Source organism: Hemicordylus capensis, chromosome 4 (genome assembly GCF_027244095.1).
Source record: "Hemicordylus capensis ecotype Gifberg chromosome 4, rHemCap1.1.pri, whole genome shotgun sequence".
Classification (NCBI taxonomy): domain Eukaryota; kingdom Metazoa; phylum Chordata; class Lepidosauria; order Squamata; family Cordylidae; genus Hemicordylus; species Hemicordylus capensis.
The window spans coordinates 266,486,769-266,505,989 of NC_069660.1; the positions used below are offsets into that span (position 1 = coordinate 266,486,769).

Below are 19,221 nucleotides of genomic sequence, written 5' to 3' on the forward strand. Positions count from 1 at the left end.
ACATGGACAGTTATCCGAAATATAATTCAGGAGTGAAGGAAATGTCTGGGGAAAATACAGAATTCTCAAAGGAACAGAACAAAGCTGTAGTGTATTATCTGAAACAAATAGTTCTGTGCTTCCACAAGGTCTGTTGTTTAATTTTTAGCCTTCCATCTAAAGACTCTGAACAGGTTTGAACATGAAATGAAAAACTCAATATAAAACAAGATCCAGATAGTATTGGCCAAACAAGAAGTTATGTGGCAGTTCTGTGATAGGAACTGTTTTTTCAAAAGAGCAATTGTGCTCTGACTTGGATTGGGGCTGTGGTACAGGCATTGGTGTGTTCAGCTCCTTGCCCCATGCCAGTTCCTCAGAGTAAATCCCCACGCCAAAGCTGACATTAACCTCAGAGTAGAAAAGATAAAGGCATATTAGGATAATTTGTTTAAGGGGTTTGGCATGGAGCAAAGAGTTAGCTCTCCATCATCCTCACATCACAGACCAGGGGCCCTCATGACTGCTTTTTGAAAAAAGTAAAAAGTGGAGGAGCTCCAGTCACACAACTCCCACTTAAGATCTAGTTTGGCTCTAAGAGAACTGATACTATCGGACCAATGCAAGCAGACTGCAGTGCAAGCCACTCCAATCCCTCCTAAGCTATTACAATCTACAGTGTTTAGTTGGGATACAGGGTATTGCCATGCTAAAGGAAATGGAACAAGTGTAAAAGAAACCTGACTTTGAGTTTATCCTTCTCTCTTTATTTCAAATAAAATGGCTTCTAGGGGCTGTTGGATCTGTAAAACGCTTCTTTTCTTGGTTAGCTATAATGTTATCACCTGCTTCAAGCATTCATCAAAACTAGCAGTTTAAGTGATAAATTTGCAAGTTCAATAAATATGGCTAAATTTGAGAATATTATTTTACAAAGGTGGATTTTTCACAAATTCTAACTTATAATTTGAAAAACAACTTCTATTCAAAGCTTTTTTCAATGACCTTCTTTAATGCACAATCGAAAAATTTATTTATTTATTTATTTAATTTCTGTACCACCCTTCCAAAAAAGGCTTGGAGCAGTTTACACTGAGAAATAATAAATAAAATAAGAGGGTTAAAAGTTTAAAATATTCAAAAGTTTAACAACTTAAAAACTAAACCACAGATGTAGCAAAATAGCAAACAATTATATGTAAGACATCATCCTCAGTGCTATACAAAGGTGGCTGAGGTCTTGTTCTTAAATACAACTCCACATCATGATTCAGCTAAGGAACCGAAGGCTTAGGGTTCCTAACCCCTAACCCTGTGCAGCTTCCAATATCACATACAGGAAAAACAGTGGAAGGAGGGGAAAGAACACAAATAACATTATTTGTACAGCTCTGATGACCTTGAGACAGCACTTAGTAAAATCAAGGCTGTATGATAATACATGTGAAGTTGAAGACTGCCTAATTTGTGAGAAGAGGGGAGGTGTCAGACCAAAGGGGTGATATATAAAATGGTGTGCTTGGAGTGCATGCAGTTTTATATTGGTGGAACTGGTCGATCCCTGATAAAAAGATACAAGGAACATCTGACAGACATACAGCATATAGAACAAAACCATGGGCAGTGCATGTTAAAGAACAACATCAAGGCAGAGTAGTGAATACCAAGACATTCACCTTGGCTGTGGAGACAGATAGGAAACGAAAAATTAGAGAAGCCATAAATGAGGGAGGCAATGAAATTCATTGGTTATTGAGTGTATGAACTTCCCTATGCTTTTGTATTCTTTCCCCTCCTTTCGATGTCTTGCATCAAAACGTTTGCTATTTTGCTACATCTGTGGTTTAATTTTTAAACTTTTGAATGTTTTTTAAACTTTCAATCTCACATTAAAGAAGGTCATTGGAAAAACCTTTGAAGTGTGGAAATACGTATTTCATCGCCCTTATGCTGTCTTATTCGAACTTCTATTCATTCGAGAGGTGTTCAGCTACAAGTGTCTGGCTGCAAAAACAGAAACTTGTCTCTTGAAAACTAACAATACAACAACAACATGTTTAAAGCAAAAAATGAATGAATTTGTATAAGGGGAAGCCATGACTCATTATAACAAACAGATCCTACAGTGTTGTACAGTATTTCATCAACCCCTTTAGGCCCCTTGGGCACACAGTGAACAGCTCTGTACCCATAGAGCTAGTGCTCTTCTCTCCTGTTGGATGAGGACATCTCACATGGGTTGTCCTTCCCACATGCTCCAGAGGGCAGGACTTATGTTGATGTCTATGGCTTTATAAGCCTGGAAAGGGTAACCCCTCCCCAGTTCGTCTAGTCCTGTGGTCTTGCTCCAGAGCCAGCCTCTAACTCTCCAGCCAAGCTTAACTTTGATCTGAATTTTTTCCTCTTAATCTTTTTTTAATGCCAACATGTTCCTCTTTTCCTTCCTTTGATCTATAAAAGTAAAACATCCCTCCTCCTTTCCTCATAAGAACATCCCTGCTGAATCAGGCCCAAGGCCCATCTAGTCCAGCATCCTGTTTCACACAATGGCCCACCAGATGCCACTGGAAGCCTACAGGCAGAAGTTGAGGGCATGCCCTGCTGTTACTATCCTGCAACTGGTATTCAGAGGCATCCTGCCTCTGAGGCTGGAGGTGGCCTATAGCCCTCCGACTAGTAGCCATTGATAGTCATCTCCTCCATGAAGTTATCCAAAATCCCTCTTAAAGCCATCCAGGTTGTTGGCTGTCCCCACACATCTTGTGGCAGAGAATTCCACAAGCTGATTATGTGTTATGTGAAAAAGTGCTTCTGTTTGTTGGTCCTAAATATCCCAGCAATCAATTTCATGGGATGACCCCTGGTTCTAGTGTTCTGTGAGAAGGAGAAGAATTTCTCTCTGTCCACTTTCTCCACTCCACGCATGATTGTATAGACCTCTATCATGTCTCCCCACAGTCGTCGTCTTTTATAAACTGAATAGCCCCAGGTGTTGTAGCCTTGCCCCATAAGGAAGGTGCTCTAGGCCCCTGATCATCTTGGTTGCCCTCTTCTGAACTTTCTGCAATATCCTTTTTTAGATGTGGTGACCAGAATTGTACACAGTACTCCAGGTGTGGTTGCACCATAGTTTTGTATAAGAGCATTATAATATTAGCAGTTTTATTTTCAATCCCCTTCCTAATGATCCCTAGCATCGAATTGGCCTTTTTTATCCAGCATGCAAGCACAAGCTGCGCTTAGGTCTGCATTAGAAGTCAGAGAGATGTGAGAGAGATGCAGCACACACAGGCGCAATGGGGACTTCCAGCCACATCTGGCCAGCGGGTGTAACGAAGTTCTTGCGAATTCTAGCTTATCTTGATGGATTTCCAGGTTTTTTAAATGCTGATTTTAAGCTACTTTTTCTGAAAATGCTGGCCCAAATAGGGAGAGGCATATTAGCATGATAAGAGGGATACTCTCTTTAGAAATGCAGATATAGCTCTATGGTAATCTCCTACCCCCACCCCCCCACATTGGCTAGAAAGAAAACAGGGAGGCATGCCATGTGTACTTGCAAAAACAAAAACCAAGAGCAGAGGGGCAATGTGGCGGGTGTGATTCAAAGTGGCTTTGCTCAACATTTACCCCGCAGCATAAAGCCATGTGCAAATAACTCCCTGCAGATGTTGGCCTACAACTCCCATAATCCCTGGCTAGTGGCTACTGTGTCTGGGGATTATGGGAGTTGTAGTCCAAAAACAGCTGGGGGGGCCTAAGTTGAGCAGGCCTGGTTTAGAATTACAGCCTTAGTATGCTAGTAACTAATTAGAGAAATGTGTGTCCCTTGAAATAAAGTGATCTGAGGTAAATTTCATTCCCATTATGCTTTTTCCTTCTTTCCTATAAAAGTTGAAAGTATGTCTGTCTGTCAACAGCACTATATAACAGTTGTTATAAAGGACAATAAAATTATGAGAACTGACAAGATTGCCAAGAAGTAGGTGTTGGCCAGTTTTTAATTCTGGGGGGTTAATGTAGATGACAGTTTGAAATCTGGCCCCTCCTCCTGCTCTCCCTGGCTCTGCTGCTCTTTTAAGAGTGAGTGAGTGAGGCGAGCGATCAGAGGCAGGCTGGGGTCTGTGTGGCTCTCCTGAGTGAAAGGCGAATGAAAAAGCTGTGTCAGCACTAGAAAAATAGAAAGGAGTGGGAGAAAGCGCAAAGCAGGTTCTGAGCGGTACCAGTTCAGTCACACACATACACCGTTTAAAGGAAAATACAGAACACTTGTTGTTTTATCCAGCAGTTAAATTTTAGCCATCATTGCCTCCTAGTACCATCAGTGATCTTCTGTGGCGGGTAGGAGAGAGAAGGAATTCTTGAGGAGGATATCAAACTACTGTTGTTGCTGGACCACCATCTCTAAGAAGAGTTTCACAGCTCCATCAGAACCGGCCTCCTAACTAGTTTACTCTCATCTTTACCTCACACAACTGGCTACAGGGAACCATTTTACCACACATTTGCACATGATGTACCACTGGGCAGGAACAGCTGTGACTGCTTGTATCTCTCCCTCAACCAGGGTGGAAAAACAGCTGTGGGGTTGGTTTTGAGTGGAGAAATGGGGGGGGGGAGCAACCTTCCCTATGCCTCCCCTTAAATTTACAGCCTCTGAATTTGCTTATTTTGTTTTGATGTTTTGAAGGCAGGAAACTTGCAACTTTGTGTAACATCTAGTTTCAGCCTCAATGCAAGACTGATGCAGAGTTGCTTTCACATACACACTAGAATACTGAAATGAGACCACTACGAAAGTATTGTACTACATCAGTTCCTGAGTGTACCATAAAATTTAGCTACAAATTTAAAATTTAATGTAAGATGCTACATTAGCATCTTACAGAAAGAAGTAACGATCTGGTTGATGGGTCTACTGGGAGATGTGCATGTGCGCACATACGCATGTGTAGTGGCTTTGGGAGCAGGGATACAGAAACAGCTCCTGTAATTGAATGTTTGATCTGAGAGAGCTGTTCAGTTAATAAACCCTCCCCAACTCAATTTTTTAAACCATATTTCCACTCCCTGTGTTATTTTGTGTATATGTTTGTGTGTATGTTCAAGGTATGACATATTACTTCAGAGACAGTTATGAGTAAAGAAGAATCCATACTTAAAGTAGTTTACCCTGAAGGATAAAGTATCAGATGACTAAGGGAAGTGTTCAATTATAGCAGTCATTTAACCCAGTTAATAATTAACCTAGTTAATTATGATTAACAATTTTTGAAACCGTTTTGTTTTGATTTGATTTGATTCTGCCTAACCCAAATGCCTCTAGGTGGTTCGCATGAATAAAAACAAATAACATTACAACAATTAAAAACTAAAACAATTTAAAAACCACTGTAGGCCAGGCTAAAGAAATTTGTTTTTAGGGCTCTTTTAAAGGTTATTAATGATCTTAAGCCTCAAAAATCTATAATGAGTGTATTCCATAGCCCACAAATGACTGCAGAGAAACATCTTGAGATGGTCTATGGAAAGTACTTGGTATGCATCTATCTGCATGCATATTCAGGCTTAAATTTGTTTATACTGCTGTGGGATTTGTTTACCAACTCAGAAATTTTCAGGTTGTTGATACAGCTTGCTGTGCAGAATTGATAAACATTTTCTACAATAGCAAGGAATTCCAAGGCATTTGCCTTCTAACTGAAATTAGGAGCTTTGTGTGTGCACTGGAGTTCAGCCCATATGTTCTTTTACTCATGCAAGGACTGGATTCAACCCAATGTTGTTTATATATTTAAACATTTATATTCTACCTTTCAGTCATTAAAAGGCCACCCAAGGTGACTTGCAACATGATGGATCAGAGATTATTGGTTTTGGACTACAGCTCCCATCATCCCTGGCCTTTGGCCATTGTGGCTGGGGATGATGGGAGTTGTCAAAAAACAACACGTTACCCAAGACTGGGGATGTGGGACATGATATTCCACATCCCAGCCTACAACCTCTGATGGCAAGGACTCAATGAATGCAGTGGGCAAGTAGGGGCATGTGAGAGAAAATGTCATTCTTGGCCTCAAATCATTTAGGACTTTGTATATCAATGAAACTTGTAAACGAACCAGAAGTTGTGCAATGGAACACTCCCAAGTTTCATTGTCTTGACCTTACTTCCATTTCTGACTCTTTCTAGTAATATACATCTGTGATCTATGGATTTGGTAAAGAGACAAACCCATCCAGAGGAAAAAAGGTCAAATCTGAAAATGAAGAAAGTTGCCCTGATATATCTGGACAGGAGTGGTGGCCTTCAGAAATTTGTAGATGACTGCAAACTATACAGTGGTGGTATTTAGCCATTTTTAAAAGTTATTGGGAGATCAGATTCTAATTTAAATCAGAAGATAGATTATTGTAATGATTGTGGCTGTCTACTGTTACAGACTCAAAACAAAGTTATGCTGTCTTTCGATTTCTTATTTCGGTAAATCCATCTGATATTGCTGAGTTGGATGCTACTTTTGGAAATTGCGTTCTGCATGAACCTGTGAAAGCCACTCAGATTTTTCAGTCAGTAAGGAATTTCATACATTTAGAGGGGTGAGGGGATGTACTGACTATTCTAAACCACAATTTTTGTAACAAAATTAATTGAGCTTTTAATTATAGGTGTGTTTTACAGCTGTTAAAACACTGGCACTAATTCCACAGCTGCAGACAGAGGCTCAGGTGGGTGTATACTCTGTTTTTCAAGTTCTGGATAAAATATCAGTTGTATTTATAAAAATATGGCTTCCCTCCTTTGTTGTTTTAGCTTTATGCAATGACGTATTCAGTGATGCCCTTTTCTGCTCACACAAGAAACTCTGCTGATCCCCCTCTCCCACAGCAGCCCCCTGAGGCCCATCTTACACCCTTCACACTCAAGGGTGGATTTTTGGGAAGCATGAGGGACTACAATGGGAAAGAGGGCAGAAAAGCCCTGTCTCCTCAGAAAAGCCAAGTATGCTTGCATTGCTTTGACTACAACTTAATATTTCTTCTGCAACACATCCCTTGAGCCATCCATTTTTACAAGCTGTCTCTAGGTGCTCTATAATTTCTGGAGGCCTATGCAGTCATAATTTTTCCCCCTTGTACTAATCTTTTTGCTATTTTATGTGAACACATGTAACTGTTGCCAGATAGTCTGGCTCCAATCCAAAGTTCTATGTACACGTGTTGCTCTGCCATTAACCCCAGCAGATCTCCCACACACAGTGAAGCTGCCTACAATGTTACTTTAAATATTGAAGTCAACATTTACATTGTGTGTTTTGGAACTACTATGTATGTGAATAGGCTACCTTTCCTTTCTTTGTCTTCTCATAGGCTTAGCATAACAAGTAATTTATTATACCTAAGCATAGTAATTATTATCCTTAAGTATAGTAGCAAGTAGCAATTTAAAATATATAAGGGAGAGAGTCTTCTAAGAAGTGCCCACCCATCAATGGAATACCCTCTAGCGAGGTTCGCCTGGAGACTTCTGGCAAGCTTTTAATTTGTAATTTATGCCTCTCTTGACTTCTGCTGGTTTTGTATCAGCTTACTGGGTGCTTTAACGTGTGTTTATTTTTGTTTTTACTGTTTTCAATTTTGTTTTTAATATTGTTTTGTAAACTGCTTCAAGGACTTTGGTCAGTCAAGTGGTATATAAATGAATGCATGAATGGACCTCGATTCTGATGTTTAGTCTCAATCCAGATAGGTCAGCGGCTGGTACAGTGTAGTGGTTAAGTGCATGTGGTTGGAGCTGGAAGTCCTCTGGCTCTAATCTCATATGAACTCACTGGATGAACTTAGACAAGTAATGCTTGCTCAGCCCATCCACCTGTCTATAATGGGGATCATAATACTGGCCTATTGTATGGGGTTGTGTAAGGACAATAGAGGTAATGTGCTTTGGACACTTCGGAAAAGCACAGTGTAAACATTTCAGCTTGTTATGCACTCATGGCCATGCACAGCTGGGCTTTTAGTTACTTCCCAGATGGGGAGAATATAATATAACTCTTGCAATATGGAAAGGTGGCACTCTGGGATGAGATTGGGGGGGCTCAGAGACAAACCTATGCCTTCCTCATGAACTGTTTGTTGAGGCAATCCCATTGCTTTAAGCCATAAAAGTCTGATGAGAACATTTTTTGTATCATAGAGTCACTGATATAAGCTTTTATTATTTTAAGCACCTCTATTTGTTACTAATGCCTCACCATAATCTTGTGCATTTGTATTCTTTTTTTCTGTTAGATGAACATAGTGCTAAAACCAACACATTTGCCTTCCTTACCCAGTTATATTCTCAGCCTAAGCAAATTTCCATTTGATTACACATCTCAGAGATTTTATATTTCAGAGGGAATAGTGGTTGCAATGACTATTATAACAAAATACACACAAGGAGCAAGATTTGTTTGTTCTGAGAAAAAGTGTCCATTTTCTGAAGGTATGCATACTTGGAAGGTTGAAATCAGGTTTTGTCATTCTGATTAACACTGATACATCAGTCTTTTAAATTATAGTGTAACTTCATCATGTTTATGGTACTACAGCATCTAATGTAGGTACATTGCATACTGAGAATGTCTTTGGCTTTGCCATAATGAATTAACATCAATGGTTTCAAAGGATGTTTTTCATCTTATCATGTGATGCATTAGTTCAGTCTCATAGCAGAAGGTAGGAGGAGGAAGCAAAGGAGCATAATAGACCCTTTGTTAATTTCTTTGGAAAGGGGAAGGGATAGAAGAAATTAAATATGTTCCATGTCAGTAGAACTGTTATGGTTATCCGTATTTACATTTGCAAAATCTTTAAAATGTTACATTGAGTTATCACACAAACACATTTTTAAAGGAAGATGTTTTCAAAAGGCTTCTAAGTTAATTTAGGGCAGGGCTGCTCAACTTCAGCCCTCCTGCAGATGTTGGCCTACAACTCCCACAATCCCTGGCTATTGGTCACTGTGGCTGGGAATTATGGGAGTTGTAGTCCAAAAACTGCTGGGGGGCCTAAGTTGAGCAGGCCTGATTTAGGGTCACAGCCTATGAGTGTTTATGTACTACTTTTACTCACTATTCTTTATAGCTGCTTGCTTATGTGCATCTCCCCCCTGCCCCAGTTATGACCCATGAAACCTAAAAAGAGTTTTGTAACCCTCCAAAGCTTTAAAAAACAACAACAAAACGTAACAGTTTGGTATGGGGAACTGCTGAAGGATAGAACAAACAGAACAGTTTCCTAGAAACAACTATTTGTGTGCTCAGTACGTGATCCTGTTATAAAGCTACCATGTTTTTAAAATGATTTTTGGCTGCAGGGACAGGTGTGATGTTCAATAGCTGGACATTGGATAAGAATCTCAAAGCAATAACAAGGTATTGGAAGTGTTCAGAGCATATAAATCCATCACATACCTTGTGTGCTGCTTATTCATGTGTGTACTTGCTCTATGTGCCCCTCAGTGCATAAGCCTTATTCTCTGAGGCTGTACTTGTGCGCAGCCTAGCCTGGGTTAGGCTGCATGTGAGAACCACCATGATCAGGCCCGATCCTGGTGGGGCAACACTGCCTAGCCTGGCTTTTCATCCCAGCTCCCTTAACCCGGGCTTCCTGCTCATGTGCAAGCTCAGGCTGTTTCCAGCCAGGCCACAAACAGAGACCGGTGCCTAGAATGCCCATCTGCTAGGGGAATCCCCCATGCACTGTGCTCAGTGCATGGTGTATTGTGGGATTCCCAGACACCGGGACGCATTGTCTCGGCGTCCGGAGCGCCACACTGCAGCACAGCATGGATCATCTGGGAGCACGGTCCCAGGAACATACGAACACCCATCTGGGGGGAAGGTGAGTTTAACCAGCCTCCTCCCACCCACCTGCCACCCTGTCCACCTCATCATATGAATGACCTGTGTTGTAGAGCATAGGACAGCTGGTGGGAAACCATGCACCCTTTTGTTTCCTCCACTGAGTAGGGGGTTGGACTAGAAGAACTCCAAGGTCCTATCTAATTCTAAAATTCATTATTCTTTATCTGTTGAATAATTTGCTTTTGTGCATGCCCACTCAGCAGCAGTGCTTTCTCCCACATACATTTCAAAGATTCTCCTTTACTTTCACTTTCTCTATGGCAAATGTTGCCTAGGTGGTGATGGACTTAATTTCAGACAATGCATTTAAGACAAACAATATTCTTATAGCCAAGTGGGACCACCACACCAAGCTTGTCCAGCAGAATGCCTAATGACTGCCAGGCAGCCTCAAGCCTACAAAAGGGGGTGTCATGGTTTTCAGCATTTGACTCAAGGCTTTGAACAGGATGACACTCAATATCCTTTAACATCCAAACTGATAGACTATTGGAGGTAGATTACTAATAACTAACAGTAATGAAAATGTAATAAAACAGACAAGCATTACATATTAAATAGTTGTCCATTATATGCTTCTCTTAGAATTTCAGTATATAAGACTACACACACCTGGTGCGACAGAATCCGCAACAGTGAGAAATGATTTTGTATGCAGCTTGTGCACTTCACCACTGCAAGAAGACATGAAATATCGAGTACTTGGTGGTAATATTTGTACAGGTTTTTTATTATACCTACATTATACAATTTCAGTTGCTATATTTGCTTCATTTTTGGTGAAGGTTGTTATTGTACAACAGGAGGAAAAGGAAGATGAGTAAAAAACTGAAGTCCACTTTAAGAGGAGCAGCAGGGAAATGTTTGACTAGCAAGCAGAAGGTTGCCAGTTTGAATCCCCACTGCTACTATATTGGGCAGCAGCGATATAGGAAGATGCTGAAAGGCATCATCTCATACTGCACAGGAGGAGGCAATGGTAAACCCCTCCTGTATTCTACCAAAGAAAACCACAGGGCTCTGTGGGCTCCAGAAGTCAAAATTGACTTGACAACACGCTTTACTTTACTTAGAAAACTGAAAGCAAAGTCATTCAGTGTGAGTGACACTTGTAGTGGGTGCTGCATGGCTGCTTTGGGCCTTTGATAGGCAGAGGCGTATCTAGGGAAAATAGCGCCTAAGGCAAGCACTGAAATTGCACCCCCGGTCCAAACATCTGACACCTCTCTTTCAGATAACTTTACCATAACATCAGCTGAAAAAATATAAGTCAAGCTCGTTAATCTTTTAAAATTTCAAAAACTATTTAGCAGTGGATGTAGTCAGACCAAAAAATGCTGGAAAACTACAAATTTCAGTATGCTGGGGCTCATGAAATACCCAAATACTATGTGGAGGTATACTTGGAAAACTAAACTAAACTAAACTAAACTAAACTAAAAACTAAACTAAAACTAAATCATTGTAAACCGCTTAGAGAGCTCCGGCTATAAAGCGGTATATAAATGTAAGTGCTATTGCTATTGCTAAACAGAAGTGCCTATCTAATTCTTTACTATGCATTGTAGCATCACTATTACATAAGTTTTAAAAATAAATGGAGAATTTGGCTTTTCCCAGATACTCTGAAAATAATTAAAGGATATGCAGAGTAAACTGTGTCACTGCTTGGAATATATTCTAGTATTTCAGAAAGATAGTTAAAATGAGAGAAAGAGAGCAAGAAACTCCCAGTGGGCCTTAATACTAAGGATTTCACACTGATTCAAAGACAAACTCACTGTTAATAGCCATATTATTAAGACACCACATTTAACTCACTTATCATAAGAAGCAAAGTAAGAGCAAATGAATACAATCTTATCTCATAAGCTTCAGCTCAGTATGCACAAGCCCTGATTCTCTGTACATAGTGCTAAACGGAATATGTGTACAGTGACTTATATTATATTAAATTAATGTTTTTTAACCTGTAGCCCCTTCGGGGCGCTTCCTATAGGCCGTGGGAGGGGGCGTCTGCAAAGGTTACCCCTCCCACCGCTGGCCTCTAGGGCCTCACAGAGACCATTTGAACATGTGCAGTGGCCATTTTTAAAAATAATTTTTTTAATGGCCGCTGAAAACAAAATGGCCACCGTGCATGCTCAAATGGCCTCTGTGAGGCTTGGCATGGCCTAGGGCCTCACAGAGGCCATTTGAGCATGTGCAGTGGCCATTTTGTTTTTGGTGGCCATTTTGTTTTTAAAAAAATTAATTTTAGGAATTTGCGCCCCCCTTCAAGGGCACCCAGGGCACGTGCCCTGCCTGCCCTACCCTAGATACGCCCCTGCTGATAGGTTTCTCGCTCTTTATGTTTGGATATGTTCCCAGCAACCAGTTAAATCAAGCATACCCTCAGATAAAAAAATCCAACAAAAAGGATTAAGGTAGAATTTGACAGTTTACTGTTATCTCAGCATACTAATAACAAGCTAATTAGCTAATGCTTTTGCAGTCTGTAAGAAACAATCCTACCACTCATTAACCTTGTTATTAGTATGTTGAGATATCAGTAAACTGTCAAATTATGATTTATAAACATCAACAATTCTTAAGGAAACGAAGAAGATGACTACCATAACCAGTGTTCCCTTTAACAGGAATTCCCAGATATTGTTGTCTACAACTTGCATAATCCCCAGCCAAAGGCTATTGCAGCTGGGGATGCTGGGAGTTGAAGTGAACAACATCTAGGAATCCTGGTTAGAGGGAACACTGATCATAACCTAAAATGAAGAAATACAACTAATAACCAATGTAAGAACAAAGTCTTAAGATTATAAGTCAATATGAACAGTTAGTAGATAAAGAATGATAAAATATGCCTAAATCATAAATATTAATAATATATTGTATTGGTTTTGCTAGAATGAGCTAGGAAGTTATCATCTTTTATCTGGCCTGTTTTAAACTTGTTAAGCTAAACAAATTTCTGATTGCAAGAAAGGTATCCTAGAAACCTCCTAATGGGTGAATGTACTGTAACTGCCCAACTTATTACATGGGTAATCAGGCAGGCAAACATACAAGCAAATACACTGTGGTGTTGTATCAGAAGCAAGAGGGCCCCAAAGAAGGATGGGACTGTGGCACTGGGAGTATATTGGTGAGTCTGGGATTTGGGGCGTGGCTAGTATACAAGTGGTGAGCTGGACATTGGAAGTATCATGCAGTGAAGTGCAGTCCTATGTATGTTGCATTGGAAATAAATCCCACTTTATTCAGTTGTGCTTAGCCCCAGGCAAGTATGCATAGAAGTGCAGCCTTAATCACACCAATTCTAATGGTGCAAATGACTTGATTATTCTTACATTTTTCTTTTTAAGATAAACAGATTGTTGAAGTTATCGATACAAAAGCAATTCATGTTTTTCAAGGATTCTCCAGTAGTAAGACACATTTCAGATTTCAATCTTTTATCATTTTCCTAAGAGGTAAGTTTGTATTTAATTAATTTCACTTACGAGAACTCTGGTATAATGACATATGTTGGTGTTAAATGTATTCTTATAAATAGCATTTGCTTGGCATAAACCTTTCACTTTCTGAATATATATGCCATTGCAACAAAATGTGAGTTCTGATATGCAATGTACAATTTTTAAGTCTGTCAGATATGAAGAGGAACCCATAAGAAATATCTTATCCTTGTTCTAATGTGACTTCCTCCTTTCAGCTTCCAATGAGAAAACTGTTGTGTAATAACTTGATGGGTTTGTAACATCCTTCCTCAATCTGTTTCCCTGTGTCTCTTATGATCTTTGCTGTCTCCGGTTTCCGTAATTCAGCTGTATGGAGCAAAGATTTTGACAGAGGAGTATTTTGTTCTGTTGGCACACAACCCAAGCAGGTTCTTCTCCTGCACTTGATTCATTAAAATAACTTAAATGGCATCTGTTTTATATTAAATACCCTGAAAAATGTATAGATGCTGTTTGTTTAGAAGTCTTTAGAAATTTTAGCAAGTCTTCTGAATGCAGTGGATGTATGCCAGGAATATATATTGAACCTTCCACATGACTAGCTCTAAAAGGTCACTTTTTGATAGAAATGACCATTTGTTTTGGTCATGTTAATCCACCCTTACATCCCAATCCTATAAACAGAGGAGGAAGATAGTTGGGGGAAAGGCATAGATTAGCCCTATAGACGCTTTCTAGCCCTATAGATATACATGTAATTCTACATCACAGTCAGCTACCAAGACACAAGCAATTAGTCTAAAAGTTACCTTTTATTATTTTACCTGATTGCATGTGCCATCCCCACAGCCCAATCTTTCAAGCACATAAAAAAATAAAAAATGTCAATGACTGAAGTCAAATGTGTAATCTGAACCACTGCCATACAAATCTGAATGTAATTGTTTAAATATATACATTGTCTAATAATATATCCCAACATCCCTACTTGTTACTTATAGATGAACTATGCAATAAAATGAAAATAGGAAACAGGTACAAAGTTATAGGAATTCCTGTCTGTATGCAAAGCTGCTCACGAGTCCAGTTATGCCTGGAGGCAAACAGTGTACAGCTCTCTAGCCTCACAGGTAAGCCAAGAAGACAGTGAACAAAAGTAAGATGTGCTTATTGCCCTGTCTGATTTTAAAGTTTTGAATGACAGAGTAGTCTACTAACAAGTGGGCTGGGGGGGGAAACACAAACACTTTAAGAATTTTGATTTGAAATGGACTATTTAAAAAAATTGCAATAAATTAGCAGTGCAAAATGCAAAGTGCTAGTTTGTCTTTTAAAAGTCTCATAGTTCACCTTATTTCTAGCTTTAGTGGCTTTAAATTATTGTATATACACAGCACTATAGCCACATTGCATTCAGTTCACTTAAACCCGTCTCTGGGCAGTTTACAACAAACAATACAAAACATTAACGCAGTCTGGGAGTGCTTCTGGAAACAAACCTCTCCCTGGTATCCCAAGTTGACACAGTGGCCAGAAGTGCCAGTCTGCGAAGACAATACTGAGCTAGATAGACCAATGGTCTGACTCAGTATATGGCAGTTCCCTATGTTCCTAGGTGCCTTCTATCAGCTTTGGTTGATATGCCAGCTGTGTCCGTTTCTTGAGATAAATGAACTCAGAACAGTAGTACATCTGCTAGTCCCTGGACACAGCAGGCATATCAGCCAAAGCTGATAAAAGACACCTCTGGCCACTGTACTCCCAGACTGCATACCTGTTCCTTCTGGGGAAGTGTGACCCCATCCAGGACAGATCAAAATCATCTCCCAAGTTCCGACCCCGCACAATAAGTACCTCTGTCTTATGTGGATTCAGTCTCAGTTTGAGATTGAATTGTTTCTTATTTGAACTGAAATAAAAGATAGTGCCCTCTATTAATATCTGAGCTAGCAATTGAAATGTTGTTTTACATTTGAGGCTTAAGTCAGTTTATAATTTGAATGTAGAATCTATATTGGCTAGAACATGTTTCTTATCTCTTCTGCAGACTCTCCTGCATTAACAATATTTACACATGTCATTAATAGTAGTGGTATGCTTTTGATGCTGAGTTGGTTGGTTGGTTTTGTGTTTGCTTGGCATCTTCTTTATTTGTATTATTTTTATTTTAGTTGCTCTGATGTCTTGTGTTGAAAGGCGATACATCAGTGGTTCCCAACCTGTGGTCCGTGGACCACTGGTGGTCCATGAGGGTTCTGCTAGTGCTCTGTGGGGTGGGGAAAAATGATAATGTAATAATAATATAATCCCATGTACCTCTTATGTATCATATGCAATGTTACAATATTATTCACAATGTAATCCGCTATGTGAGTGAGCGTAATAAATTAGAAATAGCTGCATTTTTAATACCCCTTGATAAATATGTTTGACTCCTGTCAGCCATAGGCTATGTTAAAAATGTTTTCATTGGCTTGCTTATGTTGATGTAGTGGTCCACATTAAAAAAAAGGTCGGGAACTGCTGCGATACATAACCATTGATAAATAAAAAAGAACAATAGCACTCTCTTAAAGTCATGCATGAAAAACAATTGTTTTAATATGAACTGATTCACTGTGGTCAAGTCACTCCTTAGTCACATTGGGTGACTGATAATCTGATTGCGGTGTCTCTCATGCAGGTTGTCTATCAGTGCAATAAGATTTCAAAGTATTGAAAAGCTGGTGGGAAATTTACAAAAGAGTGATCAGATTATCAGCCAGTATAATTGACTCAGCCTACTTCTGTCAAGTGAATTGGCCTTTATACCTCAGTCCTAAAGACATTCACTTGGAAGTAAGGCTTACATAGAGAAATGAAACTTAATTCATGTAAGCGTGTTTAGGATTGCAGCCCAGGATTTGAAAACAGTGGGATTTACTGTGGAGCAAATATGCATGAGATTGAATTGTTGGTCTCATTTTAAAAGATATCTTGAGATTTGGGGTTGAATCCAAGGAAATATTTCTTCTCTTATTAACAACACTTCTGACGTGCACCCTCCAAAAAGCTGCTCTTGAGGATTGGGGGGGACCTTGTGAATGGGTTGGTATGGGCAGAGGCGCTCTTATCCCTGGATTTCCTTGGGACCCCAAGATCCTCTTTAGTCTCTTCCAGGTGGTGTGGTCGCTGCGCTGGGCAGCTGAGCATGACTGTGACCCACGCTGGGCAGCTGAGCATGACCTCGGCTTTAGAGACAGAGTGGGGAGTGGGGAAAGAAATATGTGGGATGGGGATATGTTAAGTTGTGCATTGAAATGTTTCTGCTAATGCATATTTGCATAAATATAGCTGTTTATATTCTTACATTCTTGTGAGTTCAGTTGCTGTTTGTGCCCTCAAGAACCCACGAGTTAAAAATATTGTGTGTGTCATGGTGTGTGTGTGTGTGTGTAGGGGGATGATGATGATTAACTTACAACCAGGGGTTGGGGGCGGCCTCCAAAGGCCTTTAGGTCCAGGCTTCAAAATTACCTAGGTGCATTCCTTGGTCTCGGTGAGCAGGGAAACTCCAAAAATCAGGCAGCGGCACCTTCCACAAGCAGGTGTTCGTTCGTAGAATGTGACTGTGTCTGATTCTCAGCAGTTTCTCCTCTGCCATATCTCCCCACGCCCTGTCTCTTCACTTTCCAGAGGTTCTCCCAACCCTCAGAAGCAGCTTTTGGGGGATGTAGAGAGCTGCTGTAGTGAGGAGGGGGTTGAAGGGATCCCTTGCATGAGCTTCCTTCTGCTCACACAAAGTCATTCTGCTCACACAAAGTCTGGATCCAACCACAATTTTGTTTTGATTTTTCTCGTTGAGGAAGTAACTATGAATTGAAGGTAGTGACTACATGATGTGCAGCCCACTGTTACCATAACGCTCCACCTGCGGGCTGCAATGGCTGTTCACAATGAGCAATTGCACAAGCAGCACAAGCACAATTCTTCCCATTTGCCACAATGGGGGGAAATGCAGCAGCACTACTTGTACAAACACTTGTTCTGCACAGAGTTGGAGCTGCCTTAGGAGTCCACAGCAGCCCCAGGGCAGAACATTACAGTTTTTATTTATTTATTTATTTTTATTATTATTATTATTATTATTATTATTATTATTATTATATTATTATTTTACATTTTATATCCCGCTCTTCCTCCAAGGAGCCCAGAGCGGTGTACTACATACTTAGGTTTCTCCTCACAACAACCCTGTGAAGTAGGTTAGGCTGAGAGAGAAATGACTGGCCCAGAGTCACCCAGCTAGTATCATGGCTGAATGGGGATTTGAACTCAGGTCTCCTCAGTCCTAGTCCAGCACTCTAACCACTACACCACGCTACCCAGTAACAATGGGCTGTGCATCGTGTCAGCCAACAATTATGAAAATAAGTTATTCTTTTTAAAAATGGCTTTCTTAAGAGACACTGTTGGGATGTAAGGACCTCTGTGGGTTTTTCTTTTTTTATATCAGGTCCTGCTTGTGTCAGTGAAAATTTTAAGTATCTGCTTGCATTTTCTTCAAACTCATGTTGGAGATTTACAGCTATTCTTGCCAATAGTTTTGCCTCACAAGTTCTTCCATCAGGCATTTACAACACTCTCAAGTTAGCCACATTGTTGAGCTTAGTGCAGACAAGTGACAGAGATGAGGAAGCAACAGCCTGCCTGGATCTTTTGGTAGTTACAAATGATTCTCTAATATTAGAAAGGTAAATAAATCCTCTTTTTTAATATAAACAGACTAATAGGCATCCTATCTTTCAGATGCTTGTATACATTTTTCTTTAAGTGCAAAAACCTGTTATTGTAAGAATCTGTTGCATTATTCCATCCTTTTGTACCTGAAATGAAAAAGTTAAAACACATTCAAAAAACTATTTGAATGGCTAAAAGCAATTTGTATCCTTTATTCTGAGGATAAGAATATTGTTATAATTGGAATGCACCATCAATTTGAGCTATTTTTCATTTTAAAATAATAATAATTACGCTTTATTTATTTCTCCAAAGCACTGCACATTGAGATATCTACTTTTCTCATCACCTAGGTTTATGAATTATAGTGTTTGTCTCGTGCCCCGGGGTGTACGGCACATTGCATCTAGTGAAATGTTTCCTGCTGTGTCCAGAGATAAACATGGAATGGGAACTGCTAGCATTCAGGCTAGTAGTGCTTTGCTCGCCAAAGGTGGAGTCTGTTTCATAGGAGAATTGTCTTCTCATAAAAAGGATAAACTTGAACAGCTGCAGTCAGGTAAACAACTGGAAGTCTTGCATATACCTAAAGGCTGAGGCCATGCTGACAGTAACTTAAGTTCGTCAACTGTCCTCTGTCTTAAATGCTCTTTAATCCCACAGTGACTCTATCCATCAGTAAGAATATGGCTGATTGTACTGTAGGAAATCTGGACTAACTCCACATGACTTTACTGAATGCAACCCAGCTGGGGGAAAACAGCATAATATACTCCTGTTTATAAAAATGTGTGGGCAGTATAGAAATGAGACATACCTTCCTGAACAACAGTAGCAACATCAAAGAATTTGCTTATCTTGATGTGACTGAAATATCTTAGTTCATGTTATAGTTTTAAGGTACAGGAGCCTTTAACTCTCACTTTCAAGGCTATGTCTTGACATATTTCAAAGCATTATAAGCCATTTCAAATGATATCTTACTGGCCCACCCGATTAGGAAGGGGATGAGCCAAGAGCATGCCTGTTGTGATATCCTTCATGGACATCGAGACATCATTCCAGCGTGTCCCTTTGTTTTGGGGGTTGCTTTTCAGCTCAAGCCCGCTCTACACACACTCCAAATACTTGGAGCACATGTAGAGAGGCCA

The 19,221-nt window shown here is 40.0% G+C and overlaps 1 protein-coding gene across 8 annotated transcripts in view; it reads left to right on the forward strand.

Moving 5' to 3' along the window:
* The first annotated feature begins 31 nt into the window (after positions 1-31).
* Positions 32-19,221, forward strand: part of MCMDC2 (minichromosome maintenance domain containing 2) — a 33,034-nt gene continuing 13,844 nt past the window's right edge. The window contains exons 1-10 of one of the 8 annotated variants that reach the window (XM_053243534.1): positions 32-3,354; positions 6,173-6,327; positions 6,423-6,553; positions 6,649-6,708; positions 8,272-8,467; positions 10,476-10,598; positions 13,256-13,363; positions 14,353-14,481; positions 17,847-18,084; positions 18,424-18,629. In XM_053243534.1, the coding sequence (XP_053099509.1) occupies positions 6,192-6,327; positions 6,423-6,553; positions 6,649-6,708; positions 8,272-8,467; positions 10,476-10,598; positions 13,256-13,363; positions 14,353-14,481; positions 17,847-18,084; positions 18,424-18,629 (1,327 nt within the window). In that variant the 5' untranslated portion in view covers positions 32-3,354; positions 6,173-6,191. The other 7 variants (XM_053243536.1, XM_053243531.1, XM_053243530.1 and 4 more) reach the window with 7 other exon arrangements.